General features: G+C 34.1%; 1 protein-coding gene across 4 annotated transcripts in view; it reads right to left on the bottom strand.

Moving 5' to 3' along the window:
- Window positions 1–16,237, bottom strand: part of CFAP69 (cilia and flagella associated protein 69) — a 57,115-nt gene that overhangs the window by 20,286 nt on the left and 20,592 nt on the right. The window contains exons 5-13 of one of the 4 annotated variants that reach the window (XM_078059233.1): window positions 15,101–15,177; window positions 12,574–12,672; window positions 11,434–11,583; window positions 11,152–11,329; window positions 9,371–9,494; window positions 6,518–6,566; window positions 6,300–6,421; window positions 3,913–4,129; window positions 981–1,145 (exon numbers count right to left, since the gene is read on the bottom strand). In XM_078059233.1, coding sequence (XP_077915359.1) covers window positions 981–1,145; window positions 3,913–4,129; window positions 6,300–6,421; window positions 6,518–6,566; window positions 9,371–9,494; window positions 11,152–11,329; window positions 11,434–11,583; window positions 12,574–12,672; window positions 15,101–15,177 — 1,181 coding nt within the window. The remainder of the gene's footprint in view (window positions 1–980; window positions 1,146–3,912; window positions 4,130–6,299; window positions 6,422–6,517; window positions 6,567–9,370; window positions 9,495–11,151; window positions 11,330–11,433; window positions 11,584–12,573; window positions 12,673–15,100; window positions 15,178–16,237) is intronic. The other 3 variants (XM_078059234.1, XM_078059235.1, XM_036116500.2) reach the window with 3 other exon arrangements.

Raw genomic sequence — 16,237 nt, 5'->3', positions numbered from 1 at the left:
AGAAGAAAAGAACCCTTTTCTCTACCCCACACCTCCTACCCAGGTAAGATTAAGACTCTTACCTGGACATATGAAATATAGTATTTTCTGGACTCCATCCAGTTAGGTTGGAACCTTAACACTGAGTTCTGTACAATGGGATGTGCATGGAAGTGATAAAATCTACTTTCAGGTTTGGTCATCCTCAGTAAACTCATCAGAAAGTGTTTTGCTTAGCACCCTTTTCAGTATCCTTATTTTAAAGAGCACCACTCCACTCCACTAATGATGGAAGAGTAGGCACTTTAACTTAACATGTAGAAGAGTTTTTGAGCAGGCATTTGTAATTAATTGACATCCAGCAAATTATCTCTTACTCATGAGGCAATCACTGAATTTGAATATGACCAAAATAGATCTTTTCAAAGTCAGGAAATGTTACGGCCAGAAGACTACTTATTTTTTAATTAACAAAGGTAAAAAGCTTTTGTTTGGGGTTCTGAATTTTATTCTGAGCTCACATGTATGTATTTTGGGGATAAGGTGATTCATTATAGTCAATTCTAAGTTGAAAATCAAGGATATCCTGCTATATCATAACAGAAAAGAATCTCCTGTGTACATTTCTGTATATCCCAGCATACTAGTGTTCTGGTATGTCAAATGCACTGTAATGTTATCCTCTTTTAAATGACTTCAAAAGCCTGGCCAAAAAGTGGTCATCTTACTACCAGAAAAATAAAGATAACAGTAGCCCATTAAAAAAAAAAAAGATAATCCTAAATGAAATAGTATCTGGAGTAAACAGATGTTTACAGAATGAGTGATCATGATGTTTTAGTAATGACAAACTGATTTATAGCAAAAATATGAAACAAAAATCAAGAGAATATTCAGGAGTTTCTTAGCTAGAATGATAAAATAAATTTGTAAAAAGCATTTTAAACAAAACCTCTAATTTATAAGTATTCTACTTTGATAAGTACACAAACATGTTTTACCTATCAGTTGCTGAATTGTTCCCTTTTCACAAAGATCACTGTTTATAGTCTCATCCTCAAGGTAGACCATGGCTCTCAAGAGTCTTAAACTGTAACGCATCTGGGCAAACTTGTTGCCACGGCCACCTGTACTATGAAAACTATTACCATGGCTGAAGAAAGAATCTGTGGAGAAATATTAATAATTTAATACCTTACATCAAGAAATTTAAAGCAAAAACATTTCAAATAAAACAGAATATATCAGATACCTTATATATCTACCCTTGAGTTTAAGCAGATGTTAAAATTTTGTCATACTTGCTTTAGTTTTTTTTTTTTTTAGAGGAATAAATATTATCCTTTCCCCCTTCTCCTATTCCCAGAATAGAAATATGCTTTAAAAATTTACTTGAGGGGCGCCTGGGTGGCTCAGTCGTTAAGCATCTGCCTTCGGCTCAGGTCATGATCCCAGAGTCCTGGGATCGAGCCCCACATCGGGCTCCCTGCTCAGCGGGAAGCCTGCTTCTCCCTCTCCCACTCCCCCTGCTTGTGTTCCCTCTCTCGCTGTGTCTCTCTCTGTCAAATAAATAAATAAAATCTTAAAAAAAAAAAAATTTACTCGAATGTGTCATATTGTGTGTATCTTTTGTAACTTGCTACTATTACTAAATATTATGCTTTTTAAAGTATTTACATTGTCACAAGCAGATCTAAATCATTTAATTGCTTTCAGCATTCATTTTATTTGTTTTAGAGAGAGAGAGAAAGAGAGAGAGAGAGAGAGTGTGGGATGGGCAGAGACGGAGGGAGAGAGAATCTTAAGCAGGCTTCATGCCCAGTGTGGAACCTCATGTGGGGCTCAATCTCACAACCCTGAGACCATGACCTGAGCTGAAATCAAGAGTCCGATTCTTAACTGACTGAGCCACCCAGGCGCCCCTTGGCAATCATTTTATAAATAAATCACAGTTTATCCATTCACTAGTACAAACTGCTACAATGAGCATTCTGGTTCATGTCCTCTTATTCCCACTGAGAAAGGTTTTGCCATGTGACACCAGAATCATATAGAGTATACCCACACTGAATTTTACTAAAGTTCCTAAATTGCTTCTCAAAGTGGTTATATGGACACAATGTACAAGACGAATAGATTTTCCCAATCTGTTAAATGAGAAATGACAGTTCATTATTATCTTAATTTGTGTTTCTCTGATTACCAATAAGATTGAACATCTTTTAATGTTATTTTTAAATTTGAAATTTTGTCTGTGACTTGGCAGTCTCTATTCTTTGTCTACTTCTTTGCAGAGTTATTTTCTTTTTTGAGTTCTTTATGAGTCTGGATTCTAATCCTTTATCAGTCACAGGGGTGGAAAATATTCTCTCAATTTGAGATTGTTATTTTATTCAGATTTAGTCATACAGCACTTCTAAATTTTACATTATTAAATGCATTAATCTTCTGTATAGTTTAAGTTCTTCTGGTTTTTCAAAGTCTTTTCCTACCCTGTTATCATAAAGATATTTTCCCATGTTTTCTTCTAAGATTTTTACAGTTTAACTTTTCATATTTAGGGATTTAATTCATTTTGCACTTGATTTTTTTTAACAAAGTGAAAGAACCTAATTTTTATTTTCATTGAAGGCAATAACATTTTCGTTAATGCCAACCTCCCATATATGCTATTTCATTGGTCTATTCCTTGTCTAGTACCATACAGTTTAAATTATTATAGCTTTATGGTAGGTCTTGATAAACAGCAAGGCAAGTTCTCTTTTCTTCTTTACAATAATATGCATTTTTTCAAAGGTTCTATGTTTAAAGCTAAAAAAATTAAAAAATACTGTTCTGAGTATTTTGTATGGGTTAAAAATGTAGGTTCTAGAGCTAGACTGCCTGTACTAAATCCTGGATCTGACACTTCCTGTGCGACCAAGAACATGTTATTTAACTTTTCTGATTGAGTTCTACCCATCTGACCAACATGGATAGTAATAGTACCTTCAACCCCTGGATTTGTTGTGAGGACTAAATAAGTTAATACTTATAAGGTGTTTAAGGCCTACCACATAGTAGGTACTCAATAACTGTTAGCTATCAGTCTTCCCCATGTTAGGCAGCATTTCCTCTTTTGCTTTATAGTATTTTGTAGACATAAATGATATAAAGGATAGACAGAATAATTGTTTTATTTAATGCATAACAACTTAACAAGAATAAATTTAGTAATTCTGCGTATTAGAAACTAGAGAATAAAAAAAATCAGCTATAATTTTTTTCCTTCCTCATGGATATATGATTTTCTTGATCTACTGAAAATGTATCATATAAAATTATTTCCAAAGCAAAATAACTTCCAGAAAAAAAATGCAGTAACTCCCTTATAAACATTTTTTTAAAAAGAAAGTATTTCTTATATCCTTTCTAAGAATGATGAGAACTGAAATAAAGTATTTGTACAAATTGGTAGTCTGCTAATTTGGTAGACTGCATGTGGAATCATTACTTCTGGCTGGGGATTTTAAACTCTATGAAGGTAGGGATTTTATTTATTTTGAATATAAATGTATCTTTAGCAGCTAAAACAATCTAGTACCTAGTAGGCATTCAACAAACATTTGTTGAATGAATAATTAAAATATTTCCAGGACTTAGTATAATTGTTGGATAAGCCTAATGATACAAAAATTTAAATCAGGTTATATGAATGATTTCTTTTACTGAGAGGTATGCATCAATTATAGTTACGATAATTACTAATGTGTCTAACCTTAAATGAAATCTCAGATTTTTTTCTTTAAAACAACATGTAAATACGTGAAAATCAAAGGGAAATCAGATCTATATTTTTATTTCTCTTTTCTTTAATTAATTTTATTTTTTCTATGCATATATTGAGAGTTAAATTGAAATATGTAAATTAGAATTTTGACAGATACCACTCACCTTCACTCTCACACCATTCTAGAAATGCAAGGACTCGAGCATTACCCTGACACAACATATACTCTTCTGTTAATAAAGGAGCCACTGATGACAAAGTGACAATTGCATGCAGTTGTAATTCTTCATACTGTGCCGCAGACCATTCAATTATTTTGTGTTTCTCAGGCTTTTTAAGATAGGTAAACAAAGCCAAGATAACTTTGCCATCAATTAATAGCTATGAGGAAGGGCAAAAAGTACTTTGTTAGAAACATAATTAAAACAACTTTAATCTAAGAAAATTAAAGATTTCCAGTGTGATGTTTTATTAGGAATTTAAAAAAATTTCCTTCCTAAAGATCCCAACCTACAGTAAGTACCAAAAACAAAACAAAACAAAAACAAAAACAAAAAACAACCAGTTGGCTGTGATCCCCTTATCTCGGATATGCACTCTCTAGCTGACAATAATATAAATGTATGTTAATTTTTTTGTCTATGCTTATATATGTAATTTAACTCCTGCTTATGATCAAACCACAAGAGCAGAAAATTTGGGGCAAATAAACTGCTGGCATTTCTCTCTTCCCTTCACTTTTTGAAAAAGAAACATTTCACAGACTCAACTGTATACTATAAAAATATCAATTTTTCCAAAATAATGACTGTGGCTAATTTTTTTATTTTTATTTTTTAAAGATTTTATTTATTTATTTGACAGAGAGAGAGACACAGCAAGAGAGGGAACACAAGCAGGGGGAGTGGGAGAGGGAGAGGTAGAAGCAGGCTTCCCGCGGAGCAGGGAGCCCCATGCAGGGCTTGATCCCAGGACCCTGGGATCATGACCTGAACCAAAGGCAGAAGCTTAACAACTGAGCCATGCAGGCGCCCCATCTGTGGCTAATTTTTAAGCACTTGCAACAGAACTTATACAAATATTCTAGTCAACCAATGCCACTCAGGTCACAACCCATATTTATAATTACATGCCTAGAATTTTAAAATTGTACTGAATCCATGATTTCAATAAAATAGAAAAATGCATAGCTATTATAATATGACAACGTAGTTAATATTATGGCTGATTCTGATTGATGCTTATGTATGGTTCACAAGATAGCAGCAGACAATGTGCCATATTCTATTCAATTTTCTTTTCATTTGGCATTATTTTATAAAGACTTTTTCACAATAACATCTATGAACTTCTCTAAATTTTCTACTAGTCCACTGGGAATGAACACAAGATTTAGAATTGAGAAAGCAGGAATAAGAACAACAGCTAGTTCTAGCATTACTATAAATGTTAAGTGGATAATGTTTTCAAAATACTCCATGAACTAAAACTAACAGTACACATATTCATTATCACTACAATTACTGGGCCACAAACATACGACATAAAAAAAATTAGTTGATTCCACCTCTCACATAGTGCTTTAAGAAGCTCACCATAGTCTTTATGCCATTTGACTCTGTTGTCAACTAAAGTGGTTTATAAACTGTAGTGTACATTTTGTCTCCATAGAGATTTTAATAGTTATATAATACTTCACTGTACTAATAAAACCATATTTTATGTAATGATATTCTATTTGGCATTTCAGAAAATACATTTAGATTCTATAGAGCATATATTTTTGATGTAAATAATAAAGTTGTAACTGTAAAGACAATTTTTTCCTTCTCTGAGCATATTTTAGTGCGTATATATGTGTGTGTTCCTCAAAGTGGTATTACCAAAAAATTCCGAGCTCTTTTAACTCTCATAATAATTCCATGAGATAGGTGTTATCCTCATTTTGAAATTAAGATATCTGGGATTGGGGCACCTGGGTGGCTCAGTTGGTTAAGCATCTGCCTTCAGCTCAGGTCATGATAGGCCTGCATGGGGCTCCCTGCTCAGCAGGAAGCCTGCTTCTCCCTCTCTCTTGGCCTGCTGCTCCCCCTGCTTGTGCTCTCTCTCTCTCTCAAATAAATAAACAAAATCTTTTAAAAAAAAAAGATATCTGGGATTTACAGAAACTAAACAGCCTATTCAGGATCACATTGCTGAAAAATGACGGCACTGCATTCTGCCTGACTAAAGCCTTAACCACAATATGGTCAGAGGTAGACTATTAGGCTGGATGGGCCTATATGGATTTTTTTTCATTTTATGTTTTCTTATTCAGGAGATCTAAATACATAAAAAAATCTCTAAGGTTCTCCTGCCTTTTTTTGTTTATGTGGTTTAAATTTGGTGAATTCACTGTTTATTAACAGATAAGCAAAAGAAATTTTGAGAAGATGAAATTCTGGCCAATAAGAGTTACTTTCTATGGTAAACATATGGGTTAATGAAAGATTTGCCATCATGACTTTAAAAAAGTTATACTACAAAGTGAGACACTTTGGTTATTTTTTACCTGTATAGTAGGTAAATCTTTACATAAGATCACAATTATATTGAATAGCAATTTCTTCAATTCAAAATCTTCATAGGAATTAGAAAGCTTAAGACCTTTTACCAAAGGATTTTGACTTTTAACTGTGAGAGGGGAAAAAAAAGAAAATAAAGTAAAAGCTAAAATAATGTATAAGATTCATCAAGATAATTATAGGTTGAAAGTTTTATGGTTTTTACCTTCATTAAAGGTTGCAAATAGTATCAAATCCCTGGTAAAGCCACATTCCTAATATAAATACACAGAAGGATAATTTAATTAGATGGAAATTACAGATGCCTATATTTACCTAATATTTATCTTAACCAGATTCCCTTTGTCATTCATTTGAATTCATAAAGTACTAATAATAGAAAGGGATGAAAGCAGGAAACATACAGCCCAATAAACTTGTAATTAATATAAACTTCTGTTGGCTCTAAGAAATATTTTTACAGTATTCTATGAATATTTTATAAGATGCTGTTTAAAATTTGGTAATTACCCAAAATGTATTAAGACTACAAATTACTTATCTAATTCATTATCTATACCTTTAAGTGACAAAATAAGGGTGAAAGATATTTTCGACAGTTTTTCTTCTTAAACAACCCCCCTTCCCATCTTGACCCCAACCACTCTCATGTGAAAAGTTTCGTCAAGAGATAACATAACAGTTCCTACTTAACATGAAAAGCCCTGAAGAATAACCAGAATTCCAAACATTTCAGCATGAGAGAACCCATTCCTGTCAGAGATATCCTAATTGGACTTTTTAATTAGGGAGAGTTTACAGGGGCAAACCCCTAGGCTTTTGAGCTTGCAGTGTTATGGTGCTACTGCTTTAGGATCCATATGGCTTCTTTAAATGTGAAGATGTTATTTGACTCATAAAACTCACCTGAATGTTTGCAAGGATGCTAATGAGAATTTATTAACTAACCAGGGGCTTCCAAAGAAACATAGGTTTACCCAAACATTGCAGCCTTGACCAGAAAGCTAGGTAGGATTGTTGCCCCCATTTACACATATAAATTCTATGATTGTTCTTTGTTGAGATCATTTGATAACCAATAATCATTTGATAATCATTTGATAACCATTGGGGTTGAGGACTTCATTCCCAAATTTCCTTTAAATACAACTTAGAAAGTTTGTGGCTATGTGAATATCATTGCCAAAGATCTCTACTCTGGGATGTCAATCATTCAGTGATTTTTACATTATAAAATATGGGGAGGCTCAGCTTCTGGGATGGCAGAGTAGCTTCTATAAGAAACCTTCCTACAGGTAACAATTATAAACTCTGAACAAAATATAAAAACAACTGTCTTGTGACAAGTAGATACTGGAGGGGAGTCAGAACTTTGAAGGAGATGGTACTGCGTGAGTTTCCCTTCTTTAAAAAATGGCTTTTAGATTGAAGCCAGGCCCTAGTCCACACCATGTGTGGATGCTACAACTCAGGATAAAGCTGTTATCTTAGTGGTTTGAACACTCAGAGGGCAGAGGTAATCTCAGGGCAACTATTGCTCCTGAAAAGTGAAGGGAGAAATCCCATAAAGGAGAGAGCTGTGGAAAGGGAACTTCAACTTCCATGTATAAACTGCCAAGTCTCTGGCTAATGCCTGAATCATGCTAAGGCAGGGACTACTCAAGCATCCTAGGTAAGGCTAAAAGAAATGAATTGAGATTTGACCTGCCATTCACCGTAGGGATGAGGAGCCAAACTAAATGCCTATTAATACAAAAGAATAAATATTTTTCAGAAGAGTACACCAGAATCCATGGTAAAGATGCTCATATTAAACAGAAAGACAAGAACTCTCAGCAGAGAAATAGAAACTATAAAAAGGAAACAAAAATTCAAAAACTAAAAAAGACAACATCTGAAATAAAAATGCACTGGATAGGATTAATAACAGAATGAAGATGACAGGGAAAACAAGTCAGTGAATTTAGATATATAGACCAATACAAATTATCACATCTGAAGTATAGAGAGAAAAATGATTGAAAAAAGTGAACAGAACCTCACGACAAACATGCATGTAATCTGAATTACAGAAGAGGGGAGAGAGAGAAAAGGGCTGATAAAATACTTGAAGAATAATGACCAAAAATGCTCCAAATTTAGTCAATTTACATACTCAGGAAGCTCTGTGAATGAATCTCAAGCAGGATAAATACAAAGAAAATCACATCTTGGCACATTACAGTAAAACTGCTGAAAACCAAAGGTAGAGGGAAAATCTTGAAAAACAGCCACAAAGCAAACTGATACATTGTCCATGGGGAAACAACTTGAAATAACAAATACTTCTGATCAGAAACATGAGGCCAGGAGACAGTGGAACAATAGCTTCAAAGTGCCAAAAGATAAAAATGTTCAACTTAGAATTCTATATTCTTTTTTTTTTTTTTTAAAGATTTTTTTTTTTTTTTTTTTTTTATTTATTTGACAGAGAGAGAGAGAGAGACAGCAAGAGAGGGAACACAAGCAGGGGGAGTGGGAGAGGGAGAAGCAGGCCTCCCGCCGAGCAGGGAGCCCGATGCGGGGCTCGATCCCAGGACCCCGGGATCATGACCTGAGCCGAAGGCAGGCACTTAACGACTGAGCCACCCAGGCGCCCCTAGAATTCTATATTCTATGAACACAGACCTCAATAATTAAGCTGAATTAAAGATATTTTCAGATAAAAAAAATTAAGAGAATTTGTTGCCAGCAGCCAGCAGATCTGCATCATAAGAAATGGGAAAGGAAATTCTTTAGGTGAAAGAGAAATGATGCCAGATATAAACTCGTATCATCAGCAAGGAAAGAAATGCATCATAAATGGTAAATATGTAAGCGAATTATAAAATATGAAAGAGAATCTCAAGTTTCCAAAAGGTTGTAAAGAACTGGCAGAACTACTGGTGACCATAATGACATTATAACATAACTTGCTATCACAACAAAGTTAATAAATTTTACAACGTTGTTTAGGACTCCTTCCCCCCACACCAGCTATTTCCACAATCAAAATTAATGCAGTTTGACTCATACTTACGATCATTGGTGCTCCGGGATTTTGAGCTATAATTGTAGTGATTACTAATATATCATTTCTAAGCTGATGATCATAATGACTAAAACCTCTCATAAACAGATTTTTAAATACTTCCTTCAAAGCCCTGGAAAGTAAAATCAGATCTTTAAAACAGTATTTCCATACAAATGCTACTTAAGTGTCTATCAACAAAATCCCCTTTTTTATATTATACTATTCATTTCAAAGTATTTCTGACCTTTTCTACATTTCCAAATATGCCATAGAATTCAAGTCTGTATCAGATAAGAATCCATCAATCCAAATCTATACCTGTGGGCAAAGTGACTGCTCTAAAGTAAAGATTAATTCATATCATTTTCCTTTTTAAACTACTTAAAGGTTTTTCTTTAAGATTAAAAAGTCCTACCTTCTTACCAAGGCTTATCAAGCCTTTCATGTTATGGTCCCTGCTAACACTGTTCGCTTCATCTCCCACGATTCTATTTTCTGCTCCCAATATATTGAGTATCTTCCAGTTTTTTATTTTGCTAAGTTCTATTTTCACTTCTGTTCCTCTGTCTAGGATGCTCTCTGAATGCAAAACTCTTCTGTGTTGCCAGTTTGTATTTATCATTTAGATACCAAATTAGGGTTCATCAGGTTCATCTTTTTTTTTTAAGATTTTATTTTTTTAAGTAATCTCTAAACCCAGTGTGGGGCTTGAACTCACAACACCGAGATCAAGAGTCGCATAGTCTACAGACAGAGCCAGCCAGGCGCCCCTTACTTGCCCTTCTTATGATAATAGTTCCCTTATTTCTATTTAGGCATTTACTCTTTTGGTCTTGCAAAGTTGCCTTCAACTTCCTTTTAGCCAGAGCATTTCTCTGTCACTAGTAAATCATTCTGGAATGGCATATGGCCATCCCAGACCACTCAGGACCAACAGGGACTCAATTCAAAGAATTTTCTTTGGCCTTTCAGAAGAGGAAGTCTTCTCTTCTGCTTGATTTGGGGTTGTAATTATGTGAAGCTAAACTTCCTTTAGGTCTCACCATGTGGAGCTTGGGAATAAAGCTAACACCGTGGAAGACTGTAGAGGGATGATGAAGGTCACATCCTGTTATTTGCTGAGCACATGAAACCAGTTTTATCCTTGACCTTGTAGTTCTATAAGCCCATAAGTATCCAATGTGGTTTAAATCAGTTGGGTTGGGTGTGTGCTGAATCACTCTTTTCTAGAGAACATGTAGCACCTGTGATAGTCTCTTTCATAGCATTTAGTTGCCTGTTTACTTGTCCATCTTCTAACATAATGCAAATTCCTTGGAAGCAGAGATCATGTCTGCATTGTTTTCGTTTGTATTTCTACGGCCTAGTACTGAAGTTGGCACAGAGCAGACAATAATTATTTGATGAATAAATGAATAAGTAACTTAAAGGCTCACTTATATTTTATTGCTAATGCTTATTGCAATATCCAGAAGAGAGTAAGTATTTAAAAATAAGTTATTGAATGAACAAAATAGTTCTTTTAAATGTCTAATTTATTTTATACATCTTCAAAGACATAATTTAGTTTTGTTAACAAGCTACTTTAAAAGCTTTCCAAATAGAAAAAAAAAATGGCTTGCTATTGCACAGATGCATTTCTACCACAGCATAAAAATGATGTCCTGAAACATAGTCATTACATGACTCAAAAGCTTAATTGAACACAAATTCAAACAAAGACGTTAGTTATGTTATTGGTTATCATTTTAAGGTTAAAAAACATTCCTACCTAACTGTTTACTTACAGCAAACATTCCAAGTTACTAAGCTGTTGTATGATTTCTTCTTTTGGAGATTTTTCCAATAAATTCCAAAGTATTTCTGATGAACGAAACAGAAGCTGTCCAGAGGGATCTGGGTCATTGAGGTGAGCACAGATTCCACTGGCTGCTTGTGCTTTCATCATTAAAGTGCAATTAACTTCTGAAAATAAATTTAAAAATTATTTACATTGTACAGTCTTGACACGGTTAAATAGAAACAAAAATAGTTGAGAAAGAAGTATTTAAATTTAATAATATACAAACCAGAAGTTGAGAGATGTTGCAGAGCTTTAAGCACCCAAAGTTTCTCAACAAGTTGATTTTCAAGTAAGGTCAATGATTGGACCATTGTTTTTGCCAATCCTCCGACCTCAGCCATCTTAATCTTGTATGATGAACTTGCTTGCTGGTAACCTAACAACAATTAGTTAATAAATATGTAAGTTACCTCACATAGTAATCATCTATGTTCAGACAAAGGAATGAGTAATATTATTAAACGACAGCAATAACAACTTTAAAAAAAAGTGTATGGCATTTTAAAATGGTATTGAACAGGGATAGGCAAAATTTTTTCTTTTTTCTTTTAAGGATTTTATTTATTTATTTGACAGAGAGACAGCGAGAGACGGAACACAAGCAGGGGGAGTGGGAGAGAGAGAGGCAGGCTTCCCGCTGAGCAGGGAGCCAAATGATGCAGACTCGATCCTAGGACTTCAGGATCATGACCTGAGCTGAAGGCAGACGCCTAACAACTGAGCCACCCAGGCACCCCTGGGAAAAATTTTTCTATAAAAGCCCAGGTAATGAGTCAATTCAAAAATTTAAAAAATTAAATTTAATATATATATTATATATATAATATAATGATGTATGTCCTCCTTATAAAGGTCAAGGATTTAATTATTTCTTTGGAGTCTTCCAGCAGAATAGACAATATCTAAAGAGTAACTGGGCAGAGTCATCGTAAACATTTTCCAAGAATATTGACTCATCAAGACACCTGGCTCAAGGGCATAAGTGACTTAGTGGAGACACCTATTGTTTCTGGGAGCCTGAGAAGACAGGTGCACCTGACCATAATCCTCAATAAAAACCACAGGCCCCAAGCAAGGACAAGACTCACTCTTCTTTCCTTTCTGAGTCTTCTGGATGCTCTGTCCATATCTACACTCTCTCTATGTCTTCAATAATCTCTGCTCTCACTTCCACTTGGCTTGTGTTTGATTCCTATCCTGCACAGAGCCAACGACCCTTTTGGCTGGTCCAGTGGGAACCCCTCTGGGTCCTCAGACCTAGCTCACCTGCATCAATCCCACTGTGTCTTTCCAAGTTCAAAGAGAATGAGAAAGAATATTATTTTACAGACATAAGTTATTACTAAAAGACCTTTGAAAACTTCACCTGTAATATGCTTCTTTGGTGGTTCTGCATGATAAAAGTCAACAATACACTTACAAATTTGTATCCTCAATTCAGAATTTGGTATTTTCATTAATTCACCTGCCAGAAAGAGAAATGACTGCTATTTAATAACACTGTCATGTTTACTTGCAAATTTAAATGTGTTAGTAATATGATTAAAAATATCCCCACTAGAAGTTCAAACTGGACCATGTAATTTTATACATGCACACATGCATACGTGAAATATCTTGGACCTAGCCTTATAATATTTGGCCCCTCAATCAACTCAGCCTCTCCTTCCTGGGAAGAAAAGAAGAAAATATGGTTAATAACATAAATAATGGAACCAGATTGTTTAAGATTAAATACTGGCTCTGCCACTTACCACCTATGTGAACTTGTGTCTTACTTTTCTCACCTATAAAATGTGTATAACGGTAGTTACTACTTTAAAGATTGCTGTGGGAATTAATATGAAAAAAAGCTGAGAATAGCGTTTGGCATATAGTAAGTTGCTATTATTATTCTGGCAAGATATGGGTTAGCATTTTTCTCTTTAGAGAATCAGTAATTTGTTGCCTCTAATAATGCATCCTTTGGTTAGAGAAGTTCCAAGTGAGCTCTGCTTTTCAATTTGCAGACAGACTGGAAAACAGTGAGTTTCTAGGCAATGTTTGCCCTACATATAATAGTTTCATGTTCAAGTTATCTTGGTGGAGATGAAGGATTGGGAAGGTTCCTTTTCAGGCCTATCTAAATTACTTCTGAACTGGCTTCAGCCTATACTTCAAACTGGATTGTTCTTGCTCCGACGAACTACAAGTTATGATCCCTAAGAGAATCTGAAAATGATCTGTGGGATTCTGGAACTATTCCATGTCCTCTGCATGCCTGGGACAACTGGAGTTGGGAGAATCAGCTTCAGGGCTGAACCAGATGTGAGTGGATTCTGTGAGGAAAACAGATAATGAGGTGTTCCTGGAACACTCCTGTTTTGCATTAGGATTTGCATAATGTTCACCTCTGGAAATGATCAGTGAGTGGGGATGCAAATGGACAGAAGGAGGAAGCACATAGGAAAATGTCACCCTTGCTTTAGGAGAATCTATCTGCAAAAGATACCACTAAAAAAAGAAGAAGAAAAGAAGACAGTTTCAAGATGATTCCCTTAATTTTTTTTGAACACTTCCTTTGATGTTGAAAAAAATCACTATGTTTTGGAAAAATTTATTCAATAGGAACAACTAAAGTTTTCCAACAAAACTAAACAAATGTTCAAGTTTATGGGAAATTCTAAGGTTTCTCATCTGCTTCTCTACCCTTTTAATTCTTTTAAGTTTAGATCATTTCTCACAGTTTCCTGTTTCATAATCTCAAGACAGAGTACCAACTTTTTCCCTCATACATTTCCAAAATCCTACTCTTGAATCAGAAATAACTATCACTTAAAAGAAAAAGTAATATGATTTAATACTACATAGTAGAAACTGGAAGTTATTAGTAAAAACGAACAGCTTTGTTCAACCCTTTATAATCTATACAATTATTTTAGTTTAAACTCATGTTTCCAGCTATTAAAAAACAAGGTACAGAACAGTAGCACTTGCAATCAATAATCAGTGAAGGGAGCTCATTTTAAGCTAAGAGTTCATACTTTCTTCAAGTGTTCGAAGGCAGGCAAGCAATTATTCAGCAAAGAGCAGACTGACACAGTAAGAAAGAGCCATGTATTTATCATACAAATGCCTACCAATACTCTTAGAGACAACATTTAAAAATAATAAGGGTAACAGAGGTATTTTTTAATGTTATCAACCAAACCTACATCTTTTATCTGTTAATATTATGATTAATGATCATTAATGATAATGGGTTGGCTTCCCAGTGTAAATTTCGATGCTAGAGATTCACAGAATTAGTTTCCTGTTAGTTTCCAACCTGGTTGTTCCTTGCGGTCACCTTATCTAACTCCCCATGTTTATCCTAATTTCCTTGATGCCTTTATCCACTCTAGGCCATAATAATTTCTCCCAGAATATCTACCATTGAAGACTATGAAACTTATTTAGATATAAAAGGATTAATGTCTCCCTATTTTATGATTTTATTTAAAATTTTAGATTATTTAATGAATAATTTGGATCTCAGTGATTCTAGCAATTAATTAGATTCTAGCAATTATTAGAGTTTAATTTGAAAACATTTTTGTGATTATTGAGAGGTACATATACTTCAGATTTACAAAAAAGTTATATTCCAACAAACTAAATAACATCAAGACAAATAAGCATCTGCCAATCCTTCAATTAAGGAACACAGAATCTTGTTGGTATCATAAAACGCCTCAGTGGAAAACAATAAAAAAATTATCATCAAGCACACTATGATTAATTGCCAATCAGAAACAAGAAAAGGACCTACATTTGGAAGAGTACTCTAAAACTTAGTGATTAAGACATTTCTTTCTTGTCAGTAGGGCCTGTCCTATGCTACACCCCTCGATCTTGAAGAAATCTTAACTTACCCAGAAGCGCGATTGAATTAGCAGTATCTTCAGCATATGTTATTTCATCTGATACTTTCTTTTTCAAAAACGGCAAGCTTCAATAAGAATGAAGAATGCAGGAGTTATGTTTAATGAAGTCCTTAATTGAACCATCATTGGCAAAGTAGGGGAAAATCCTTTCTAAAGAATAAAATGAGGATAATATCCTGTTCTGTAGCCCTGGGAGAACTGGCAACTATCAAAAAATTTTTGTGTTTCTAACTGATCAAATAGAAGATAGAATAGGTTTATGAAAATGAAGACAGATGAACATAAAAGGAAAGGATTAAGAAAGCCATCTTGCAACACTGTATAAATAAAAAATTTAAATATTTAATTATATAAAAACAATAACAAATATTAATGATATTAGAATTATACTTCACAGCTACTATAACCAAAGTTACTTGAAAATAATTTATTTAAAAATCATAAAAGACAGGGCATTCAAACCTAGGTCATTAGTCTAAATGTCAAAGGAGAAATAAAAATTATTTCTTCAATACAAAATATGAACTATTTTGGTATTTCATGAGTTCAAAATTTGAACCTCATGTGCTATATAAAAGTATAATATATCCTCTCTATAGGACTTTTAATTCAAGTTTTTCAAGAAAAAAATTCAAGATATTTCAAGGGCAAGCTATGAAAGAACAATTTTATAAATGCCACAGAGGTTCATTTTTTAGTGTTTGTTAGAATTTTTCATTTGAAACCAATAACTTATTACTTGTTATCCAGCTCAAGCTGGATCTCTAAAGTGAAGAACTCTAAAATTACTTCTTCTTGTCCTCAAACTTTTTCCTTTTCTACCAGAGGAAACAATCTATAAGATAAAGCACTAGAAGAGTTTCCCCCTCAAAAGGTCATAAAAATAATATGCATTATACTTCTGATGTAGCGAGAAAACATATTACATAGAAGCCAAAACAGAAAGGCTAGGTTTTATTTTTTATTTTCAATGTTTTTATCCCCCAAAATTGTCTTGAGAAGGGGATCAAGTGAGCGTGAGGTGTGGAGAAATATACAGGATGAAAACAGAAATTAGGAAAGGAGAAAAAAATGAAATAATGTGAATAATTATGAAATCTGAGGGAAAGTAAAGAGTGTAATTCA

The sequence above is a fragment of the Halichoerus grypus genome, chromosome 12 (assembly GCF_964656455.1).
Source record: "Halichoerus grypus chromosome 12, mHalGry1.hap1.1, whole genome shotgun sequence".
In the NCBI taxonomy this organism is placed as follows: Eukaryota; Metazoa; Chordata; class Mammalia; order Carnivora; family Phocidae; genus Halichoerus; species Halichoerus grypus.
Note: the sequence above shows the minus strand (reverse complement) of the source record. Positions and strands in the feature narration are given on the sequence as shown.